Here is a 23,092-nt window from a genome sequence, read left to right as displayed (position 1 = left end):
CTCGGAATTCCACAGTGAAGACTCGGAGATAAGGCAGCGCCACGGTGGGGGCTGCTGAACGGCTTGGGCTTCTGCAATCCAGGCCTGGGTTCTTAGGAGAAGAGAGGCGAGGAGGGGATGTGGCTTCCAGAGCCACCAAATAAGGATGATCATCATCTCTATCCCCTTCATCCAAGTGTAGATATCTGCAACCAGAGCAACGCGCCCACACCATCTGAGTATCCCTGAGACACGGTTTTGAAAGCACCGAGGACAAGCTCTGAGCTAAGCGGTACCATAGGAAATGCTTATACGAACAAATCAAACATCCCTTTTATTTTGCAGTATGATTTCTAATCTAATTTCCCCCCTTTTCCTTCTTTTGCCTTACATAATTTCCCTAGAAAAGAGGACAGCTGTCTTCTGAAGGCAGGAGTTGCTTTAAACATCACAAAGCTCCCGGGATCCCAGCCCCCTCCCATGCCCTGCCCGGTACGATCTGTCCAGGTTGGTGGTTCTGATCTGTTATTAACCAAACTGACTCCCGAGGGAGCAACTGGATTGTGCCTCCAGAGGTCATTTCCTTGCCAAACATTCCTTTTCAGTGAGAGGACATTTTCATCCCCTGGTAAACAATCCCCAGCCCGCACAAAGCAGAGAAGGATGCCCGTCCCTCTGCAAGCTCGCCACTCAGTCCTGAGCTGATTCCAACCCCAGAGGCGTCAGTCTGCTCTATAAATTCCTTTGTGAAACCTGAGAGCCTCAGCTCCCAAGGAGAGCAAAGATCTTGGAGGGGTTACAGTTTCCCTCCACCCAACAAGATCTGCTTGTGTTGGCAGCAGGAGAGTGTATCTTTCCAAACAGGCTCTTCCCTTTCTTTGTGAATTCAGTTCAGAAAGCACTGCCAGGCTCCCTCTAACTGGGAGAGGTAAGATCACCTCCCTTGCAGGTCTACACAGGAAAGAGATGACATGCCTGGGGGACTTTTCTAGTTAAAAGGGTCTGAACATCCTTCTCAAACAGTCACTATGAAGATGCCATGGCTTCACTTAACCAGGTGGCCAGGAAGTAGAGGCTGAGGTCAACCGAGCTTCACTTTAGTGTGGGAGTTGGGGGGGGAGGGGCTAGAGAGAAGTGGGGGAGAGAGAGGAAGGATGGATTAAGCGAAGAAAAATATTAAAGAGATAGCAAAAGAAAGAGTACAAAGAGAAAGAAGCCTTTATGCCCGGGTGGCCCTCCGCGGAGCCCCTCCGGCCGCGGCCCACCCGGAATCACAAACCGCCGCCCTGGTGCTCTCCTTCTCCTTTAAGCTCCTTGGGCATTTCAGGTTTATTCATATGCCAGCCACTTCTTAATATGTATGTTTCTTCAACTCCAGAATTTGGAAATGAAGTCATAAGTCATCAACTGGTAGAATCTTACACAACTATTAAAAATACTACATGGCTTGGGTGGCATTAAAGGCAATAAGGAGAAGGGAGGAGTCAGCCATGACTTTACTGTAAGATTTTAATTTCACCGTTTGCACGGGGTCAGTTAGGTCTCCTGACCGCGGAGGTTCAGCAGGCATTCAAGTTGGCCCCCGAATCTACGTGCGGTGCCTGAAGGGCGTGTGCGGACGGGTGGCTACGTTGTTAACACTCTCTCAGAAGCATCTTGCCACATTTCCAGTTAGATCGTGGTGGGTGGCGGGAAAGCAGGTCACGGGTAAGCCATTCTGGCTGAGTGGCCGCTCTCTCCCCAGCCTTCTGCCCAGCTGGCGGCACCCAAAGCCGAGGCAGCCGAGAGCGCGCGGCCGGCGGGGCCTCCGCCTGGCATTCCTGCGGCTCCCGAGGAGCCCGGCGCGCGCCGGCGGGGGCGGGCGGGGCCGCGCCTCCCGCGGCCGGCCGGCTCCCGGACCCCGCCCCCTTCGGCTCCCCGCGGCAGCTCTTTTTAGGTTCTTATTAAACACATGTTTGTGGAGAGCCTACTATGTGCCAGGGACTGCTCTAAGCACTTAGTACACATCCTCAGTGAGAGAAACAGATAGACAAACATCTCTTGCTTCGTGGAGCTTAAGTTCTAGGGTTCCCATTTTTACAGAAAGGTCTTATTTATTTTAAAATTTTGAAACATGGGAAAAGTTGAAAGAATAGTATAATGAGCACCTGTATACGCTTCACCTAGATTCAGTTAATATTTGACAATGGTACTCTCTCTTTTTTCCCCATTTCCGCCTCTCTCTCTCTCTCTCTAATATTTATGATGTATGTATTTTTCCATAGTGTAGTCTTTGTAAGGCAGAGCCTTTAACAATCCAAATCCTGTGATGGTGATAAGGATGGCTGAATTGTTTACTACAACTTTAAGAAAATATGTATTTGTGGACATCTAAACTCTAGGATGATATTCTTAATTCTGAATGGAAATTAGAATCAGCTGGAAAGGTTTAAAAAATACTGACACCTGGGCCCTAGCACTTCCCTCAATAATAAGTTTGGCCTCTTATGAAGGGGCTGCCTGCAGAATCTCTCCACTGTAAAGGTGCCTTTTGCCCCTTTTATATTTAATAAGTAATCTCTGTGTGATCCCTTAGCACCAGGAGAGTATCCTGACGCCCAGTGATGTTTCATAAAATGGTTTTAGTGTTCATTGGTGATCTCTGCTTGAATCAGATATTTCACTGGGGATTGGAAAATAGTGAACTTTCTAATGTTACCCTTTTCTCAACATTAATGATCTGGCATTCTTTGGTAAAGAAGAGCTTTTCCTTTTCCCCTTCTTACTGTATTTACTTATTTATACATTTATGTTATTTATTTAGCATCACTATGGACTCAACAGATTATGTTTCATTCATAAGTTACCACCATTATTCCTCTGACACTCAACATATCCGAGATTTAGATAGCAGGGGCCCCTTGCAGTTGCTCCTTTTGGCAAGTCCCCATTAGTCCATGAGTACCTGCCTGTTTCCCAGCAGGAGATAATTCCAAGCTCAACTTGTACCGTCCCTGTCCCAGACCTGGAATCAGCTCTCTCTCCAAGGAATGGGAACCTACAAATATTTTTTTACAGTGAAAGAGCTATAAATCTCTGTATAGGAGAAGGGAGGCATAAAACAAAACAAAAATACATATATGGGTATTTACTTTGAAGGGAATTGAGCAGTAGACATCAGCTATCACATCTTTGTGAAGAAAAATATTGAGATACTTTTAATCTGGCCTAGAAGTAGGGAGACCTACATTTGTAGCCTGACTCTGCATGTGATTTAGGACAAGCCATGTAGCTTCCTCAGATGTTACTTGTTTCAAATGTGTTTAATTAAGGGATGGGCAAGACATATCGAAGCCGTCTCCAAATCTGATGTTCTGAAGAGCTTGACAATACCTAGTTATAAGAATGGTTTTGAGCTGATGGAAGCAGGTAGTTCTTGTAATACTTCAATGACAGAAACTTCATCTTTTAGCTTTTCTCCCTTGATCTAGCAAGACTCATTTTAAACTGGGACTCAATAAATGCCTTTGATGGTGATGGTCTTTCTGAAGCTAGAATGAGACCAACAGGCTAAGCTGCCAAGCTGACCCATAAGAAACTATGTGGCAGTGAGATTTTAAGCATTGGGAATGCTTACAAAGGGAGGTTTTAGTCTTTAAAGTCAGAGGGTCCTGCCTGCCTGAGCCTGGCCCTTCCTGACAACTCAGTGACCACTAGTGTTTTATACTGGTCCTAAATTTCTCAGCTTCCCAAAAAACCCATGCTTAAGATTTCTTGCAGTGTTTTCTTTTATCAGGAGACTCCAAACTACACCAAGACAGTTTTTTCCAATATTCATTACTTGAATTCAGAAATTGCATTTTAAAAATAATTCTCCTCTGCTTTAATACATTGCCTAAAAAGGGTAAATGGATTTTCTATCTCTTTTTGCAGTAACAGAAGCACTTATCTCTCACCCCAAGTGGATGTCCTGTGTAAATGGACGTGAAGTAATTCCAAAGTTGCGTCAAAATCTTTTCACAACGTTACCATGACAATCAGACTCCCTTTTGAAAAACTGCTTCAGTGCAAGCTCTCCATCATCCCACTGTCCATTCAGTGAAATCTCATCTCATGAAGTCAGTCCAGCTTTTCAGAAAGTTTAGGGGCAGGAGAGGGAATCATTATGCATTCACATTACCTCCTCCTCCCACATGCCCGTTCTTCTCGAAGTTGTAAGAGACAGAGCACTCATCCTTATCAGAAAGCTGATTGGTAAAGGCTCTGACTTTCTAAGACTATAAGAATTAGCGTAGGGGCCTCAAAAAGAACCCATTGTTTGGAGATATAAGAATTTTAATATAAAGTCACTGACAGCCCTTCCTGACCTTTTATCACTACCTTTTCGACACAAACTCCAGCAAAGGCAAGAATTTGGGCAGAGATTCTCAGAAGGGAAGAAGAGAAGCCTTATCAGAGTCTCTTATCATCCGGAGAAGTTTGGAAAGTCATATTCAAAATTACCGTTACTTTCATTTGTCTTGGGCCCCAAGTTGATCCTGACATTTCTATTCATGCTAACAGAAGGTGTGAGCTTTTCATTTTTATCAAATGGGGGCATGTTTTAAAATTGGTTTTAAAATACACTGGGTTGGTGAAGGCTTTATGGACTATTTCCTGTTGGAGCCATTAGAGAATCACCTCTGCAGTTGGCACGTGATGCTGCAGTCATTCATGTTTGTTTTTACCTTTTGATTAAGTGGTTCTGAGACCTCAATACAACTTTGGGGCCCTAGACATCATTTCATTTGAAGCTGTCCTTTGGTAACTTGAGGATTTGAGATTCTAGGAGGTGAGGGAACTTGCTCAGCTAGACACAGGGCAAAGCCAGGATTAAAAGCCAGGTTCCCTAATTCCTCATCTCATGCATATACAACCTCATACATATACAACTGCTGGCTCCCCTGACCCTCCTCGTCTTTGTGGAAAAAGTGGGCTATATTGTATGCAGTTTTCCTTTAATACTTTAGGTGAAAACTCCATGAGGGTAGAGGACTTTGCCTCTTCGTGTATCTCAGGTCTAGAAAAGTGCCTGACACATAATAGAGCCAAATAAATATTAAATGAGTAAAGTATATGTATGTGTGTGTGTGTGTGTGTTTCCCATAGTCTTAGTAAAGGCAAAGTCTTTAACAATCAAAATTCTGAGACAGGGATAAAGATGGCTTGACTACCTACTACAACTTCAAGAATATATGTATTTATATTTACATACATATTCATTTAAATTTATACCCTGTGGTGGTATTCTCAATGTTGGGTAGAAATGAGAAGTAACCGGAAGATTTTTCTAAATGCTAATATCTGGACCTTAGAGCAAAGATCCGATTTCATTTGCCTGGGGTGAGGGCTGGGCACCAGGACTTTTTAAGAGCGTTGTCGCTGATTCTAAGGCACACCTGGCCTTGATGACCCCTGTCCTAGGAAAAATTAGTGAACCCCGGGGTACCCTAACCGGGAGATTATACTGGTTGTTGTTAGTTAGCCTTTGAAAGATGCTAATGAGCTGCACATGCTCCACAGGCTAGCACACTTTATCCTTACTTTTAATTAGTAATAGTGGATTATTTGTTACTATGCATTAGAAATGTTACAAGTTATTTGGCCTCGGAAGGAAGATTTGAGATATGTGGTTGGTTAGAAAAGAACATAAATCTCCTGCCAGTCATCAGCTAAATATTTAGCCTCACTATGTGCCAGGTGCTGTTCTATGCCCTTTGGAATCTTAGGCCTCTAGCAAGTGCTAGGAGTCTGTCAGCTCTTGGGGTGGACCACGTATGAAGGTCCTGTCACCTGAAGTCTAGAAAATTAGCTGTGATCTGCTGCTAGAATGTGGTTTCCTTCATCTTGAAATAAACCTGTTACGCTGGACACCTTCTGAGGGCCTAAGTGAGTTTACAGAACAACCATGGGGCCACGTGTGCCTGTCAGCTAACAGGGGTCCCTATGTGTGGCAGAGCTGGAGTTGGCACACATTAGTTACTATAACAAGGCACCTGCTATAAGTTCTGGGGAGCAAGACCTATAGAGCCTTTACCTACCTCTAATGTTGGAGGCCATGGATATCTGCAAAGAGAAGCTGCTACTGTGCAGCTGATAGCATGTGTGTGTACCTTCTATCCAGAGCCCTGGGGAGAAGAGGACTTGGATCTTTACTCCATACTTTAGGAAGGGATGAAAGCAAATGCCACAATCCTGCTCAGAATGGCTCAGTGGTTTTGGCTTTTCAACTACAGGTGATTCCATTCCTGGTTGGTGGGGGAGGGGAAACAAACTTGAACCTTGTTAGCTTCACTTTTATGACCTCCCTTTGGCATTTTCGAGCATGTAACTGAATCAGGGCTTGGCTGTAAGAATACTTGCATTCCTAGCCAGGCAAAGTCAGCCACTTCTCTGAGCCAAGGAAGGTGAGTAGCAGCTGGGCCTGGGAAGGCTATTAAGAGGGATGGCAAAATGAGCCATTATGAGTACAACAGCGGAACAACGTGTCTTCACGTTGTTCCGAATCTGGCTCCGGGCCTTGGAGTCCTTCCTTTTAGTATAAAGGTAGGTTTCCAAGGACAAGGAGTATTAATAACAATAAAATTTTATGTGCCATAAAGTGCCTCTGATCGTAGCACATAAAAGTGACCATTCTGAAAAACAGCCTATATGTCCATAAATATGAGAGTGGTTAAATAGGCAGTGGTATATCCACACGTGGAAATAAATCCATGAAGTTGTTTAAAATAATGAGATAGATTTGTTTGTGCTGGTAGAAAGCAATGTCTAAGACATATTATTGAGTGAAAAAAAAACAACAACAACAAATCAACACTCAGTAAGACTGCAATTAAGCAACCTTCTGGTATTTTAATTTTTAACAAAACAAATTTATATATTATCTATATAGTTAAGGAAATATGATAAAGAATAAAACATCATCTTAAAATTTGGAAAGATGAAACCATCCTTGGAGCTGAGCCATTGCACACGAATAGGGGGAGCATTGGGGAACGTCTTTTAAGCCCCAGGTGACAGCAACAGGGGCTTCGGGCCCTCTCCTCTGCCTCTCAGTTTCTCCCGCTGTAGATAAGGTTATAGTTCTGATTGCTGAACTGCATAAATCCTGCAGGGAGGGGGAGAGTCTCCTGTGAGAGTAACTCTGGCGGAGCTCAGGGACCAGCCCCCTCCTCATTCTGGTCATAGATCGTTGGCACTGGTTGCTGAATAACTGTAGGGCCAACCTGGACTTCGCTGTCTTGATTCATCTTGATAAGAAAAGGTTATGCCTCGTCTGAGGCTACGATAAAGCCAAACATGCAAATTTCAGGATTTACCTCACTAGGCGAACTGTTATGGGAAGGAAGCTCCTTAAACATGAGTGACAAAGAACTCTCTTCTAGTTGAGAAGTTTTGTTTTCGGTTTTGAAGAATAAGGATTTGAAAATACAATTTTGTCCTATGTGTTCTTAGGGAGATAAATGTATGTAGAATCTTTTTTTTTGGAAAGCAAGTTCCCTTGTGTTTTATGACAAACTGTGTCTACATGTGGAAAGGAGAAGGCGGGCAGCGGTTTGCTGGCCCTGAGGGTATCTGAGGATGTGCACAGCCTGCTCCTTTTTTTTAAGTTCAGCCGATTCCATCAACCCTTCCTCAAGAGTCATCCTCTGCAAAGTTTTCTCCAAGACTTCCTGGACCCTTCTGTACAGAACCAGCCAGGACTGAGGGGATAAATAAGTACCTAGAGGAAGAAATGGGCATGGTGAGCCATCCTACACACTTTTGCTTGCATTCTTTCAGGTGATTTGAACACTGAAGAGTTTTTAACCAGTTTTGGTGGGGCCCTGAGTGGGTCTATGTATGAACTTCGCAGGAAACCTGCTCTGAGCTCAGTGATTCTCTGCTTTTGTTGGATAGAATCAAAACTCTCAAACCCAGCACCCACCACCTAGCTGTTTATCTACAGCAAGTTACTTAGTGTCTCTGTGCCCTGGCATCCTTTCTGTAAAGTGAAAGCATTGGTCATGGTTGAACTTTGAGGGTGCTGATAGTTCTAGAATTCCATATTCAAGACTCATAAATAACCCATGATCCTTCCCCCAAGACATCTCCTAACACTCCCCTCAGTTTATGTCTGCCCTGGAACAAAAAGCCGTAAGAAATGGTAGGAAAAATGTAAATGGCCTCTCCTTACTTAAAGAGATCAATGAACATGGTAATAGCTACCTCCACCTCAAAGAAAATACCAGGAAATTCCCTTTAATAAAAATCCCTTTGGGGAGAGAACATTAGAAGACCAGAGCAGACACAGGAGTTACTGGGAGTTTCCCTCTTGGCCAGTGTTTGGTTTTGGGAGCCAATATCTCATTCAGAAACCTGCAGAGAAACCATTCATGGGCTAATGAACATAAGGGGGCAAGAGGGGGTGGCAGCTATAGTCATTGAGTTGGCTAGTGTGAAGGAGTTTAACACTCCCTTCATTTATACTCCCTTCCCCTTTTCTTTTACTGAAAAAAAAAATGTTTTAAATGACTTTGAAGATAGTAACTCATTTCTCCTTGAACTAGGAAGAGACCTAAATATTTTACATACTTTAATACCTTAGAGAGTTCTTCTTCATTCCTGCCCAAAGCAAAGCTCTTTGCTTCTCTGGCAATATATTTCAAACTTTGATGCATCAGAATGGTCTGAGTGCTTTGATAAATACAGGTTCCTAGGACTCAGCATAAGTTGACTCAGAATGCCCTGAAGAGGGGCCCAGGGATCTGCATTTTTGACAAAATCCCATAGATGTCTTTTACCCATAGCATCTGAGGACTTTGGCTCTATGACCTAATGAAGGTCATACCGTTGCTAATAACTGATGTCATATAATCTATCTTGGGACCATTTGGGTCCTTTTCGAATAAAAATTGCTCCAGTAAGTATGCTGTTTTAGAAGACAGTAAGCATGTCATTTGCTAATTATGGCCAGTGATGCCATAAAACAAAAGTGCATTACTGAGTGCTTTCAGTTTTTTATAATGATGGTAAGATGGCATGTCATGGGGCCTTTTTAGGCCCAGACATCACTACAGAGAATTCCAAACAGATATAGACAAGGGCTATGCAGACTGGACTGGGATCCTTTCCCCACGGACTGTTTACTCATGGGAATAGGGTGTCCTGAAGCAACACTTCCCCCAAGTGAAGTGCTGATAAGCGTGGTTATCAGAAAGATATTATTGGGAGTGTGATATGCTGGGTATTTACATTTTCTTGATAGAGTTAGTCATATGAAAGCTGACAAAGAAGGAAAAAGAGCAGTGTTGTGGTGCAATATCAACAGGCAGCTGTCCCCTGGCTTCCCGATAACTAGGATGACTTGCATTGCTGAGCGGTGTGGTCACTGCCAAAGGAATGGCCCTCTCACATTTCTTCTTGATTCACATATTCATTGGGGTTGCTTGTCATCCCCTCCCACTTCCCAGACACTGAGTCTGGAATGAAAATTCACCTGCCTCTGCGTTGGCCACTTGTGGGGGCTGGGGTGTTACTTGGGTTCCCAGGTTGGAAGATTATCTCACCCAGCCCTAGCTATATAAACTGACCGGTGCGGAGGAACTCAGCAGGGCCAACTGAAGGGATTCACTGAGCGGGAGAAAAACATTATTGAGACGAACTTCAGGCCAACATGATGATGTTGAAAGTAGAAGAGCTGGTACGTACGACACATTACTTTTACACAATGAAAACTGGCTCAGTCTTGGTTTTATTTTGAAAAATGAAATGTCCTTTTCTTTCAGGCATGACGCACAGGTACTCTGAAAATGTCACCTATGGAAAATGGCTGGTTTCTATGATAATAAATAAGTGAAACTGGAAAAATAGAGCTGGGAGCAATAAATTTTCTATGAATTTCCTATTTATTATCTTTTCCTTTGGTTTTATCACTGAAGTGTAGGATCACATGTCATTATCAAAATACCTTAGGAAGAAGTTCTATTGCATGAGCATATGTCTGGAAACTTTACAACTCAAGGCTAAGGGTTATCAAAAGTATCTAAAATGAAAGAATTTCAAATAATCAGAGAGGGGTTGTGATTTTCCTGGGAGAAATGTGATTAAGCTGATTCAAAGTGGATTTAAACATATCAGTCTAACCTAAGCCTTGATTTAACTAAGGCAGCTGGACAAGCACCAGGAGGTAATCCTGGAACAGTGCAACAAGACGTCACAGCCTGAGATCAGGATGGACCAGGCATCCCCTGCAGCATCCTCTGCAGAAAGCGACCCCAGGACAGGCCCCACTACTTCTGACCCTGCCATTTTCTTCCCTCGTAGGTCACAGGGAAGAAGAGTGGCAGTGGGGACACTGGGGAGTTCCTTCCTGAGGACTTCACAGATGGAGAGTATGAAGCGGCTGTTACTTTGGAGAAGCAGGAGGACCTGAAAACACTTCCAGCCCACTCCCTGAGCCGTGGGGAGCAACAGTGGCAAATTGAAAAACAACGAGAGGCAGAGGTAAGAATCTTCTGTGGAATCCACTCGTGGGAGGTTAGGGATGGAGTAGGGAGAGGAGGTACCAAGCAGGAAGAAGCAGAGAGAGAAACAAAATAAATGCCACTATTCCGGAGAGGTTTCTTTACCAAATTTGAACCCATAAAGGGGCAACCTCTATGGGACAGGTCATGGGAAAGAATTTTTTGGCAAGACTGTGACCTCCAGAGTCTGAATCAATGATTGAATGTTCTTTGACAATGTTTTGACTGAAAGACTTGGAAAGAGAAATGTGCCCAGTGAATTTCTGATGTCATAGAGCATCTAGTTAATCCCAAGGGAGGGAAAAGTCTTTTTCTCAATAATGTGGTTTGTGGTCCATAGATCATTAACTGTGTCCACTACCTGTGTTGATAAGATCTGTGCTGCTGGGTGAGTTTTCATTACTTACTAACCACAGACAGAACATGCTTTAGTGAGCATGTCCCAGGAGAGGCTGTTTCATGGGCCCTGCTTAGTGGGCCACCTGAAAGAGATTGACAATGATATTTAAAAGTTTAACACTTAATATTGGATTCCTTTGGGTTAAGAACTATTTTTGAATGTGACAAAAAATAATTCCACAGAAATCTGGGGTTTGTTTATGGCAGCAATTACAAAATCATCACTTAGAGACTAGATCCTATCTCCAATTAGTCAAAAGCGGATGCTAACATGCAAGAGAAATGAAATGAAGGCAATTAGTTGAAAAATTAGACCCCCAAATACTGAATAAAAAAACAACCCACTGAATCAAATTCAAAGATTTATTTTATTTTATTTTTATTTTTTGCTCAAACTGTTCACATGCTTATCTCAGACCTTGCAGATTTTGTTTAGATACAAGCAGAAAGCTTGTCAGTAGAACCCAACATATTTTGAAATATGGATTTCTTTTTAGCTTAAGAAGAAAAAACTAGAACAAAGGTCAAAGCTTGAAAATTTAGAAGACCTTGAAGTCATCATTCAACTGAAGAAAAAGAAAAAATACAGGACAACTAAAGTTCCAGTTGTGAAGGAACCTGAACCTGAAATCATCGTAAGGGCTATTTGGTTTTGTAGTACTGCACTGTAGTCTGGTGTGGATGCTATAGGGGAATAAATACCTGTGGAGAGCGTGACTGAATGTTGGGACACTCAGGCTAATTCTCACCCTATTTTGGCTTTAGACAGAACCTGTGGATGTGCCTCAGTTTCTGAAGGCTGCCCTGGAGAATAAACTGCCAGTAGTAGAAAAATTCTTGTCAGACAAGAATAATCCAGATGTCTGTGATGAGGTAAGGCTTATACAAAGCACTGAAAAATCCAGCTCATTAATCTTGTGATTCTTATGCTTTATTGCAGCCTTGCTAATATGGTGCCAAAAATCAATCCACCTGAAACAGTTTCCCCAGCTGTTGCCGTATATGCCAGCAGCATAATGGGAGAGCACAGTGGTAAAACAAACAAACAAACAACCCCCCAAACAAAAATAAGTAAAAAATAAAACGGCTGGATTAGTGCTATGCATTGAATCATTTTTTTGCATTAAATACTTCTGGCTGATTTTTTCACTTCATCCTTAAGTTCTTAGATCCTTGGGATAGACTTTTAAAAATAAAGCAAGACCAACAAATCATGTTTGCAGAAATATATTATTAGCATCACCATTGATTAGATCCAAACACATCAGCTCTAGACAGGGAATCTAGAGACTGGAGTTCAACTGCCAGCTCTATCACTACTTGGCTACTTGATTTTTAGCAGCTACTTTGCATTTTCTGGACCTCAGTTTCCTTCTCTGTATATAAAGGGCACTGGAGTGCAACAATGTCTAAAGTTGTTCTAGCTTTAATAAGTGTATTCATCTATTCGTGAAGCCAATTTACCAGAAATCACTAATCCTTTTTGTATTCTTTTCCCCCAAACTGAAATGGGGAATCATTTCTGAAGTTGAGCTAAAAATGAGTCTCCCGCTTTCTTAAAATGAATGAAATACTTTTAGATATTTAACTTAGCAACAGTCCCAGATGGAAGAATACTGTCTGACCGGCATGACAAATACTACCCAAATGATGAGTGTGCAAGATACATGAGAGGGGACATCTGCATGTGGGTAGTTTTGAACCTTTAAGTTCACACCCTTGAGGTAGACTTCTAGGCACTTAATAATGTGTATTGCAGGAAGCTCAAATCTCAGTTGCAGGATAATTGTTCTATTTCTGCAATTTTAGTGAATTTGACATTTCTAATTCATAAATAAGCACTCAAGTTTCTATCAATTAGGTCACCAGAGTCTCCAGATTCATACCTCCCAGAAATGATTTATGCACAGTTTTATATGCATTTCTCTCTCCCTCTCTTTTAATCTCTATTCTGACAGTATAAACGGACAGCTCTTCATAGAGCCTGCTTGGAAGGACATTTGTCAATTGTGGAGAAGTTATTGGAAGCTGGAGCCCAGATCGAATTCCGTGATATGGTAAATATATTTCTTTGCTTGGAAATAGGCCAAAATGAGTTGACTATATGAAGCACGAGAGTACCTACAGTGAAACAATGGGAAATTGATCTAAGAGAACCAGGCAAGAGCTTATTTCTCCACACAAAGGAAAGTTGGGAGATGAGACTAGGTCATGTGGAAAGTATTCTCTATACATATTGAAAAGGAGAGGAGTGTTCCAGGGAAAAGAAAAAAGTAAAAGCTGCTGAGCAGAATTCAATATCCTCATCAGAGAGTTGGGTCATTATCAAGTCAGTAGCATTACTGAGAAGTAATGCAGTCGACACTTGCCTTTCAACATCCCTGTCCTTCCATTATACATGGCCGTCTGCTCTGGCCCCTTGGCTGCCAGCAATGAATCAGAATTCTCTAGCTGCGCACCTTATATGATAGATGCCGACTGCCACAGATGTGATTTGGGGCTGGGCTGCATACTAAATGAATTGTATCTATGGAAAGCAGCTGCTATTCAGACCTCAATAATTCAACCACTGTGATGTCTACAAAGACCAGTATACAGCATATTTTATGAACTGAAATTGAGCTGGGAAATGCTTTATTATTTAAATGCAGCTCAATTGGACTTTATAGCAAAGAGGAAAATGTATATCAAGAGTTCAAAGGATTTGGCCAAAATTGAACCCAAAAGATGCAAAGGAAAACAATTAAAGAAACAAAAAATAAAGTTTGCATGCAAAGACATTAAAATTCATGAGTGTGGGATTTGAAAGGCCAGGGATATACCAAATAGAGCAGTGAAGAGGGAGTCATCTCTGAATAAATGCAGTGTGCAGTGACCACAAGTGACAATAGTCGAGGTACAGAGGCTGCACTAGCACCAATTATGGCAGAGAACTGGCAAGAGCCGAGGAAAAACAACAGGGGCACAGGAAGAGGTGGCAGGTCCAAATTAAAATCTTTTGGAGGGACTAATTTTATTCTGCCAGAATTTTTAAGTACATTTGTTTAGAACTTCTGAGTATACCTATTGGGCAAAAGTGGTTAAAGATTTCCAGGCAGATGTGGGTTTGAATATCTAGCTGTATTTCCTTGGGTAAGAAATGTACATACTTCAGAGACTTGTTTTTCTCATCTGCAAAATGAACACAGTAACACCTACCTCATAATATTGCCAGGAGGATCAACATGTCTGGAGTAGGTAACACCATGTGGGCATGAGGAAATTCCCAACAAACTGTAGTTTTCTTCTTAATGTTTACTAGATTAAGAGCCTCCTAATGGTGCACATAACAGATGCACACGTATGAGTGCCTATACTCACATTCACACACACAGTTCGGCTAAAACATTTGGCAAGGAGTTGGAATTGGGAAGCCAGACACTAGCAAAGCTGATGTTTCTGGGCCTTAGAAACCAAGTACTAATACCTCTGACCAGATTCTTCTCTACCATTAAGACATGTCCTTTACTTTCCGGGTATAGCTTGAATCCACAGCCATCCACTGGGCAAGCCGGGGAGGAAACTTGGATGTCTTAAAATTGCTGCTGAATAAAGGAGCAAAAATCAGTGCCCGGGATAAGGTATTTCTCCTCCTCCCACCGCCAGGGCCCTTTCCTCATTTTCCTCCTCCCCCTCCTCCCCGTCTTCCTCCTTTCTGCCTGTTGCCCTTCTCCTTTCCCTCCTTCTTCCTCTCCCACATCCCCTTTCCCATCCCTCGTTTCCCTGCTCCTGCACCCCGTTTGCTGCTGAGAGATCCTGCAGAGTGGCCACTTCCCACCCCCCACTGCCCATTTGCCTTGGGGTCTGGGGCAGCTCCCGTCCTCACACCCACCGTGTTCTCCTTCTTCAATCTCCCAGTTGCTGAGCACAGCGCTGCACGTGGCGGTGCGGACCGGCCACTATGAGTGCGCAGAGCATCTCATCGCCTGCGAGGCGGACCTCAACGCCAAAGACCGAGTGAGTAGCTGGGCAGAGTTCTGCCTCCTACAGTTTCACCTCGCCATTGATTTGGAATCGCTCCCCACGCGCGCCGGGCACCCGCTCCCTGTCCACAGGCCCACCTTTAGCCTGTTCGCTCTGCTTCCCTAGGAAGGGGATACTCCACTGCACGACGCCGTGAGACTGAACCGTTACAAGATGGTCAGACTCCTGATTACTTATGGCGCTGATCTCAACGTCAAGAACTGTGTAAGTGCTCCAAACAAGGGCCCCTGCTTGTAAGATTTTTAATTTACAAAAGCATATCTCACAATCTTGAAAGCAATCCCACAGTGGTAGTATTTCAGGGGTCTTCTCTAACGGCTTAAATGCTGCTATCCACTCCTTCACTGCGAACCTTGGCCGAGGACTCCAGTCACCCGGTCAGAGATGGGGGCAGCCGGAGCGACTAACACGACTTCCGTGTCTCATACAGTGTGAAGTGATTCTTTTAAAATTTGGTCTTGAAAATAAAAGACCGTCGAATTGCTCACCTTCACAAACACAAGTGCAATTTGCCATGACATCCTGGCTGAGCAAGGCCTGGGGGAGACAGGCTCAGGGACACCCACCATTCCAGCAGCGGCCTACGGTTCTGCAGTGTTCAATGCAGCCCGGAGCCAAGGCGCTCCCATCATCAACATCGAATCCGAGTAATTCTGAGCAGTCCTCCCTCCTTACGACAGCATGACATGCCACCCCTTTCTTCCAGTGGCAGCTGTACTTATGCCTATATTTTTGAGATAATTTCCTTCTATTCTCCACTTCAGTTTATCTGCACATCCCTCAGAATAATTTCCTATATTTAGACCCTGAAAATGCTTGTATAAGTCCCTTCTGCAAGTATGTATTAATTTAGCTTCATCTGTAAGCAGGGAACGTAACCAACTTCTCATGGTCCCAATTCCCAGACAAACATCATTGAATATAAGCTTTAAAAATATCACCTAGAGGAATGGATATAAATTAGTGAAAAAGATAACTTGAAAGCTTTTGGAGAATCACTTAAAAAAAAAGAAAAGAAAATCCCAGTGATCTTATAATGTGAATAATTTCTTTTCCTTATTGTGTTACTATGAGACTGAGAGGAATATTTTATCATTAAAAAAACTGGCTTGATGACAAGAACAAAGAATAAATGCAAGAAATACAGCCTGCTGCTTGGGGCGGAAAAGTGTTAAGATCCCTGATATTGGGATTGGTCTTATCTAATAATTTAAATAAAGTATCAGAAAAAGAATCGATTCAATAAAATCTCCAAAACTGCAGAAAATATGATTTTTTTCCAGGCAGTGAGACACTACCAGCAGAGATAAATAGCATACAGATCTGGGGAGAGACTGTGTAAGCAGGCAGAAAATCAGGAGACAGATTTCAATAGGGAGGAGTCAGGGAATTTTTGGAATAGTCAAAATCATGCAAATAGGGCTTAAAGTTCTGTATATCAGACCCAGGCATAAGGGTTCTGAAACTATTAATGCCATTAGCCCAATGGATCTATGTTCCTCAAAGAGACTAAAAAGCTATTGGGCACCTCTTGAAAGGGACTGGAAACAGCACACAATACGGCATTGTATTGCTGTCCCAAACTCTGCCTTCATGTCTGCTGATAAATGTTTCTTAAGGAAGATACTATAGAAGGGAGAAGTTCCAAAGTGAATGTCACAGGGCCATTGACTCAATATGCACAGGGGCCAGGCAGATCATATAAATAACTTTAGTGGGTGGCTGTGGGAACCTGTGCACGTAACTTTTAAAGGTGGAGGCTCTTCCCCAATCCAGTCCATTCTTGCCCTGCAGAACCTCGAGTATCGTGCTGCCACCTCTTCTGATTTTTTCAGAGATCGCAAATTCAGTTGGGGAATCTCTTAATTTCCAACTTTGACAATTAATTCCAACCTAAAACAACAATAACAAAACCCTAAGCTTCTGTATGGGCCAAAACAGGTCTCTAGATTGATTTTGTATCTCAAAGCTGCCAATTTGCAATCTCTGGGTTAAAGAGAGACTTCAGAATGGATAGAGATGGAAAAATTTAGAACTTCTCATATTTAAAGACAAGAATTGAAAGGTGACATGGTTTTAATTTCTGTAAATATCTTGAGACATATTCAAAAGGGAAAAAACTTGGCATAAAAGATTATTTAGTCACACATGTTATTGATGTCACCCCTGAAAAATAAATTTCCTGGGAGAGAGCTCCATGTAACTAGTTGTGAAAAATCTACCCCCTGGGACAGTAATAGTCCTGAGCAGTACTTCAGTCTTTGAGTCAAGACTTTGAAGCAGCTCAGTTACCACCAGTTTTATCAATCAAGGAATCATTTTCCAAATCGATAGGAACTGGTCTTTGGCTAAAAGTTCAAGACTACCACCCTGTGCCCATGCTGCAGAATAATGGAATGTACGGAGGCATTTTTTAAAATCTGAAAATGACTTGTCACGGTCCTGCCATTTTCTGTCTAGGGCCTGGGGATTTTTATTAATACCTGAAAGAGTCCCATGGTTGCAATGGGTCGGGGGCGTGGGGAACCTTGCTAATCTAAAATGCTAAAAGCATTCCCATGAGAAACACTGAAGGACTGGTTTGAATATAAACTGCAAATTGCTCATAGAGGAAAGCATAAAACACTTCAACAACATACACCCATCCATTACCTCATTAAACTCACACACAGAGAAGATGTGAATTTACAGATGCCTCCCACCTGGAAGCCAAATGTCCCCATCTGTTTTGATTAGGCTGGGAAGACCCCGATGGATCTGGTGTTACACTGGCAGAATGGAACCAAAGCGATATTTGACAGCCTCAAGGAGAACTCTTACAAAAGCTCTCGCATCGCTGCATTCTAAGAGAAACGACGACAGGCTTTCATCGGCCGCTCTTCACCTGCGTTTGGAAGGCACCGACCCAAAGAAGAGCAACTAGTTACAAAATCCAGCTTCTCCTTATCAACCTGGGGTCAAACTGCACCTTAGAAAGTTTTGAGAAAGCACAGGGATATAGGCATTGAAATTTCCCTTGGTGGAACTCACTCTATTTATTTGTATTTATTCCTGTTTATTTATTTATTTATTTATTTTTAAAGGTATTTCAGTGCCCCTGATGCTCAGCTCCTTTCTGTTCATCCATTCAGTGAGCAAAGCTGAGTTCATATGCCACACTCCAGGGCCTTCGTAGATAGTTCTTAAACCATGGCAATGAGCAGTGCTCTCAGTGACTACTGATGTGTCACCTCATTCAGGTAGGACACTTGGAGGTGTTTTAAAAGATGAAGGTCATTATTGCCGCCCTTTTTTCTCCTGAATTTGTATTCCTGAAGTCTGAGGCAATGGAAGGCACGTAGTGATGGGAACAATAGAATGAGAGAGACTCTGAGGACAGGAAAGCCAACCGCTTTATAGCTGGGCCTGGTATTTCTTACTGAGCCCTGCAGGGACAGAGGTAAAGCAAACGTCGTGAGTGTGAGCGGAGAGCAGTGGAAGGGGGGGGCGGGCAGCTGGGTCCTGCAGAATGGGAGCTGCTAATCCAAGATGACAGTGATGGCAAATTGTAAATGTGTACATGTGTATTATGTCATATGTATATTTTATATTCATAATAAAAGCAAACGAATTCTAAACCTCTTTGTAAGTATACTTCAGTAAGTGAGAAAGGCCCTGTAGAGGGGGTTGTTTTTGTCCTCCAAGTTTTTCACATTAGGAATGTCCTGTAGAACAGCACTTCTCCGTATTGAATGCGTATACGGATCACATGAGGATCGTGTTTTACAGTGCAGGTTCTGAATCTGCCAGTCGCAGGTGAGACCTGAGAGTCTCCAAGTCTGATGGTCTCCCAGGTGATGGAGAGGCGGAGGCACAGCTGTGAAAACCACAAAGTTCTTTTGGTCCCAATGAGGGGGGAAAGAGACCCCTGGTGGGCAGAATGTTTACTTCAAGTTAAACAATGCTTAAGAAGTTCCATCAGGGTTGACTAATTGAGGTTTACCAGGTATTGCGGACAGCAGCTGGCAGTGTCAAAGGCCTCCCACAAGAAAACACACCTGCTGAATGACTTTGGATCTGTAAGGCTTTGGTCGCCAGGTGCTGGACCAGGTTCTAAGACCTATGATGAGAAAACCAGATTGTCCCTTCCCTTCCCTGCCTTTCTGGAATGGATAGATGCTAAAGAAATAATCACAGAAATAAGTATGTAGCAAATATCTGTGGTAAGTACAAGGAAGTAAAAAATACAGAGTGCTGTGAGCCTAAGATGTGGAGGCTCATCATATGATGGGGTGAGAAGATTTCTACAAAGACTGCTTTGAGGTGGTAGCTTTTAGGGAAGTCCGAAGAATAACCTGGAGTTATTCAAGCACAGAACATTCCAGGCACTAGAGAGAACACAGGACAGGGCAAGTTTGGGAAAAGTTTGACACTTTAGGAAATGTATGAGGCCGGTCTGAAACACCAGCACGGGTACTACCCTTTCCAAAAAACTCACTCTAGATAGGCTCATCCATGTAAGTCTTCGCTATGCCTCTAATACTTTAAGAGGACACACAGACATAGTCCATAACCAGATCCTCCAGATAGCCGGTCGTGGGCACACATGGAGTTCTGAGAACAGTTTGAAATATTTTTGAACCTTTTCTATTTAGTCTTCTAATGGCCCAATGTCTGCCTCCCAGGGGTACCTGGAGCGTCTTCCTTCTCTTTCCCTTCCTCCCTCCCAATCCCCTTGACCACTCCTCCGCCCTCCCTCCAGGGTCTTGGTGCTAACCTCTCAGATCCTTAAGGCACAGTGTCCTTCCATTTCTTCCAAGTAAAGTTGTTCTCAACATTCTCCTCCCCTCACCCTTCCCTTTCAACCCCACAAAATCTTCTTACCCAGCATACTGCTCTGTAATCCGTCCGCTTCCTCCCATCCCAGGGGCTACTCCCTTGGTTCAGATCACCAGGGGTTACTCCCTGGATAACTCAGATAGTCCTTGCTGAGACCACGCCTTGCTCTGGTTTACTTTCCTCCAGTCTGTTCTTCAAGTGGCAGCCAGAGTGATTTTTCAAAAATGCAATTCTGGTCAAGTCGTTCTCTTTTTTAAAATTCTTCAATGGGTTCCCAGTTCTTCTTAACATTTTCTAAAATCCTTAAAATCTGACAGCTGCTAACTCTATTCTTATCTATTTCTCATTACTTTCCCAGCTAAACTCCAAATTTCAACTCAACATGAATTTTCAGTTTCTTAAAAAAAACAACAGGCCCTTGCTTTGCTGTTTTTATATGCTGTGCCAGTTCCCTGGGGGGCCCTTCCTCCCACCCTGCCTCACTCATGGTGCAGTTTCCCCTCGCTCTTCCTTCAGGTTAGCTGTGTTTTGTCCCGGAGCCGTCTTGACCCTTCCTTAAACTTCGTTATCCCTCCTGAGGGAGTTCTTGTGGTCCTTTTCCTCCAGGTCATAATATCTATCATACTGCCTTTATCCCCCAAATGAAAAACTTCCTCTCTACCCTCAAACCAGTAATACACACCCATTACGTATTAAGCCAGTTATAGAAATGGACAATGAAAAAAGCAAATGACACCAATAATTCCAACTTCAAGGCACTGATTTTTCTGTACACATTATGTATGGGCACTGTACCTTTAATTTTATAACTTTTCAATTAAACAACTTATTCCATACATCTTTATAAATGGTATTATGTTTCAATGTACAGTGGATCATTTAACTAATCTTATTGGGTGTTTAGGTTTCCATTTTCCCACTATTTTAAACATTGGTGTAATGAATGGCCTTTTCCATACACCCTTTATACCTAACCAGTTATTTCTGAAAAATTTATGGAAGTATCTTTAAGACTGGTATCAAATTATACTCCTTCCAAGTTATTGCCTTTCTAATCACTAAAAAACATATTTTATAAATCTTTTCAATCTGATTAGCCGTGTGTGTGTGTGTGTGTGTGTTTGTGTAATTTGACAACTTTTGCCTGATTACTACGAAGTTCAGCCTTTTCATGTTGACTGAATTTTTCTGGGTCAACCTTCTTTGTCTAATTTTCTATTAAGTCAGGTTCCCTGGAAGCAGCACTTGAAATGAGGATTCTTGTGGTTTATTGAGACTAAATGAGGGTAACAGGACAGGGCGGGAGAAGAATAGAGGCAAAGATGTGGTTTCAAGGGAAGTCTTTTCTCAGCCTAGTCCCAGGGAGCTCGGAGCATAGATTGCACAGCCTGGGCCCGAAGGCCAGGCTGTGATGTCCTGCATCAGGCGTTGTGTGCGGCCCGACCTCAAGGGGCGGGAACAAGACTTCCCAGGCATCCTGGGTAAGATCATGTCCATCAGCCAGGATGATCCTCTGAAGGAGGATGGAAATGGACAGTTAGTTCCCGCCATCTGGAGCAGCTGAGGGCTGGGTACACCAGCCTGGTAAGAGGGATCTGGGTGGACCGTGACAGCATTTTGCATGTTGTGTGTTTTTTAAAAAGTTTCTTAAAAGATAAGGGTGCTAAACCTCTCTGGAATACGCATTGTAAAAGTACTTTTCTAACATATTTTTTTAGGGTCAAATCCATCACACTTTTTATGTTTTCTGGTTTTAATGACCACTTTAGGTCTTTTCTATTCCAAACTGATTTCTTTTTTCTTTAAATTTACCTACCTTTTTCTCTAGTATTTTACAAGTTAAAAAAATTGTATCTTTAATCCACCTGCATTAACTATGGGTGTATGTAGTAGGTATGATAGGAATTAAGACTTTTTTCCCCCTAAATGATAGAATGATAGCTGATATATAGTAGGCACCTTGTACATGACAGATCTTGTTCTGAGCCTTCTACAGATATTAATCTACCTAACTCTTGCAATGCCACAGGGAAAACAGAAGGAAGCGAGGCAAGAGCGGTTACCTCATTTGCCCCAGGTCACAGGTGGGAAGTACTCACGAGCTGGGATTTTTACACAGGCAGCCTCTTCAGACTTTGCACTTAACTGGTCTGCTGCACTGCTGGGCAATGGTAACCAGCTGTTCCAGCACCACTTACTGAACCCATCATTTCTTCTTATAACTGAAGTGCTTATGGACTCTCAACTCTTTTATTAATCTATAAGAATTTCTGCACCAATTAGTTTTAATTACTAGAGTTCTGTTGTGCTCTGCAATTTTGAGCAGTACAAGTCCATGCTCTTATCCTACAAAATCTTGTAGCTATTCTTACATTTCTGCTTTCAAAATACCAAGTCTACAAACTAACCATATACACAAGCGAACAAACACATACACACTTTGTTTGGATTCTGTTAAATTCATTAATTTAGGGGATAATTTGATGTGCATTGTCTCCTCATCCAAGAAAATAAGATTTCCCTCTATGTATTCTAGTCTTCTTTAATTTCCCTTATGATTTTCATTTAAGTTTTCTTCCAAGGTCCTACACAATTCTTAGTAACATATCTTTATAAATAGGCTGATTTTTTAAAATGGTATCTTATAAAACATTGATAATTAAAACTATTAGCTTTTGTGTATTTATTTTATAACTGTTTTGCAGAACTTTTTATTTTCATTTTTTCAGAGAGGGGGAGAAAGAGGGAGAGAAACACATGTGCGAGGGATACATCGATCGGCTGCATCCCACATGCCCCCAACGAGGGACTTGGCCCTGCAACCCAGGCATGTGCCCTGGCCTGGACTCAAACCAGCAACCTTCCGGTTTGCAGGCTGGTGCTCAGCCTACTAAGCCACACCAGCCTTGGTGTGTTTTGCTGAACTTTTATTACAGGTATGGTCATCTTGTTGCAACAGAATCAATAGCGGTTCATGTTCTAACAAGAGACAGAAGTACACATTAGAAGGAAACCCATTGGCTGCCACTCACCGATGACCAGCCATCATGCTCTCGTATTTGAACGAGGTAAGTCCATATTCATAAATAGAAAGCAGTCACAACTGCAAATATGTAACACATTTGTAAACTAAAATGCACCTGTATGTCTAATGTTTTCCCAGTTGCTTCTCTTATTTTCCGTCACACCTGCAATAACTTTACCTCATTTCTGATATAACATTTAAGTCCTCAATATTATCTGGTGCAATTGGGGTATACTTATACAGAAACACACACACACACACACACACACACACACACACACACACACACTCCCACTCCCACACACAGTCAAGTTAGCTAAAAAGT

At 42.6% G+C, this 23,092-nt stretch overlaps 1 protein-coding gene across 1 annotated transcript; it reads left to right on the top strand.

Moving 5' to 3' along the window:
* Positions 1–9,426: 9,426 nt before the first annotated feature.
* ANKRD1 (ankyrin repeat domain 1) lies at positions 9,427–18,541 on the top strand. Its single transcript, XM_054572832.1, has 9 exons — positions 9,427–9,679; positions 10,303–10,482; positions 11,399–11,536; positions 11,667–11,774; positions 12,860–12,958; positions 14,423–14,521; positions 14,799–14,897; positions 15,030–15,128; positions 17,661–18,541. Exons 1-9 carry the CDS (start codon positions 9,653–9,655, stop codon positions 17,769–17,771), a joined length of 960 nt encoding a protein of 319 aa, XP_054428807.1. The 5' UTR covers positions 9,427–9,652; the 3' UTR covers positions 17,772–18,541.
* Positions 18,542–23,092: the final 4,551 nt, after the last annotated feature.

The sequence above is a fragment of the Pteronotus mesoamericanus genome, unplaced genomic scaffold (assembly GCF_021234165.1).
Source record: "Pteronotus mesoamericanus isolate MK-2021 breed Mesoamerican mustached bat unplaced genomic scaffold, CSHL_Meso_final contig_24, whole genome shotgun sequence".
In the NCBI taxonomy this organism is placed as follows: domain Eukaryota; kingdom Metazoa; phylum Chordata; class Mammalia; order Chiroptera; family Mormoopidae; genus Pteronotus; species Pteronotus mesoamericanus.
Note: the sequence above shows the minus strand (reverse complement) of the source record. Positions and strands in the feature narration are given on the sequence as shown.

Excerpts from the sequence above, each read along its gene's own strand:
- ANKRD1 (XM_054572832.1), top strand. The coding sequence starts at position 9,653 with ATGATGATGTTGAAAGTAGAAGAGCTG. Across the intron at positions 14,522-14,798 it reads AAATCAGTGCCCGGGATAAG|TTGCTGAGCACAGCGCTGCA; the intron begins GTATTTCTCCTC and ends TCAATCTCCCAG. Across the intron at positions 15,129-17,660 it reads ATCTCAACGTCAAGAACTGT|GCTGGGAAGACCCCGATGGA; the intron begins GTAAGTGCTCCA and ends TGTTTTGATTAG.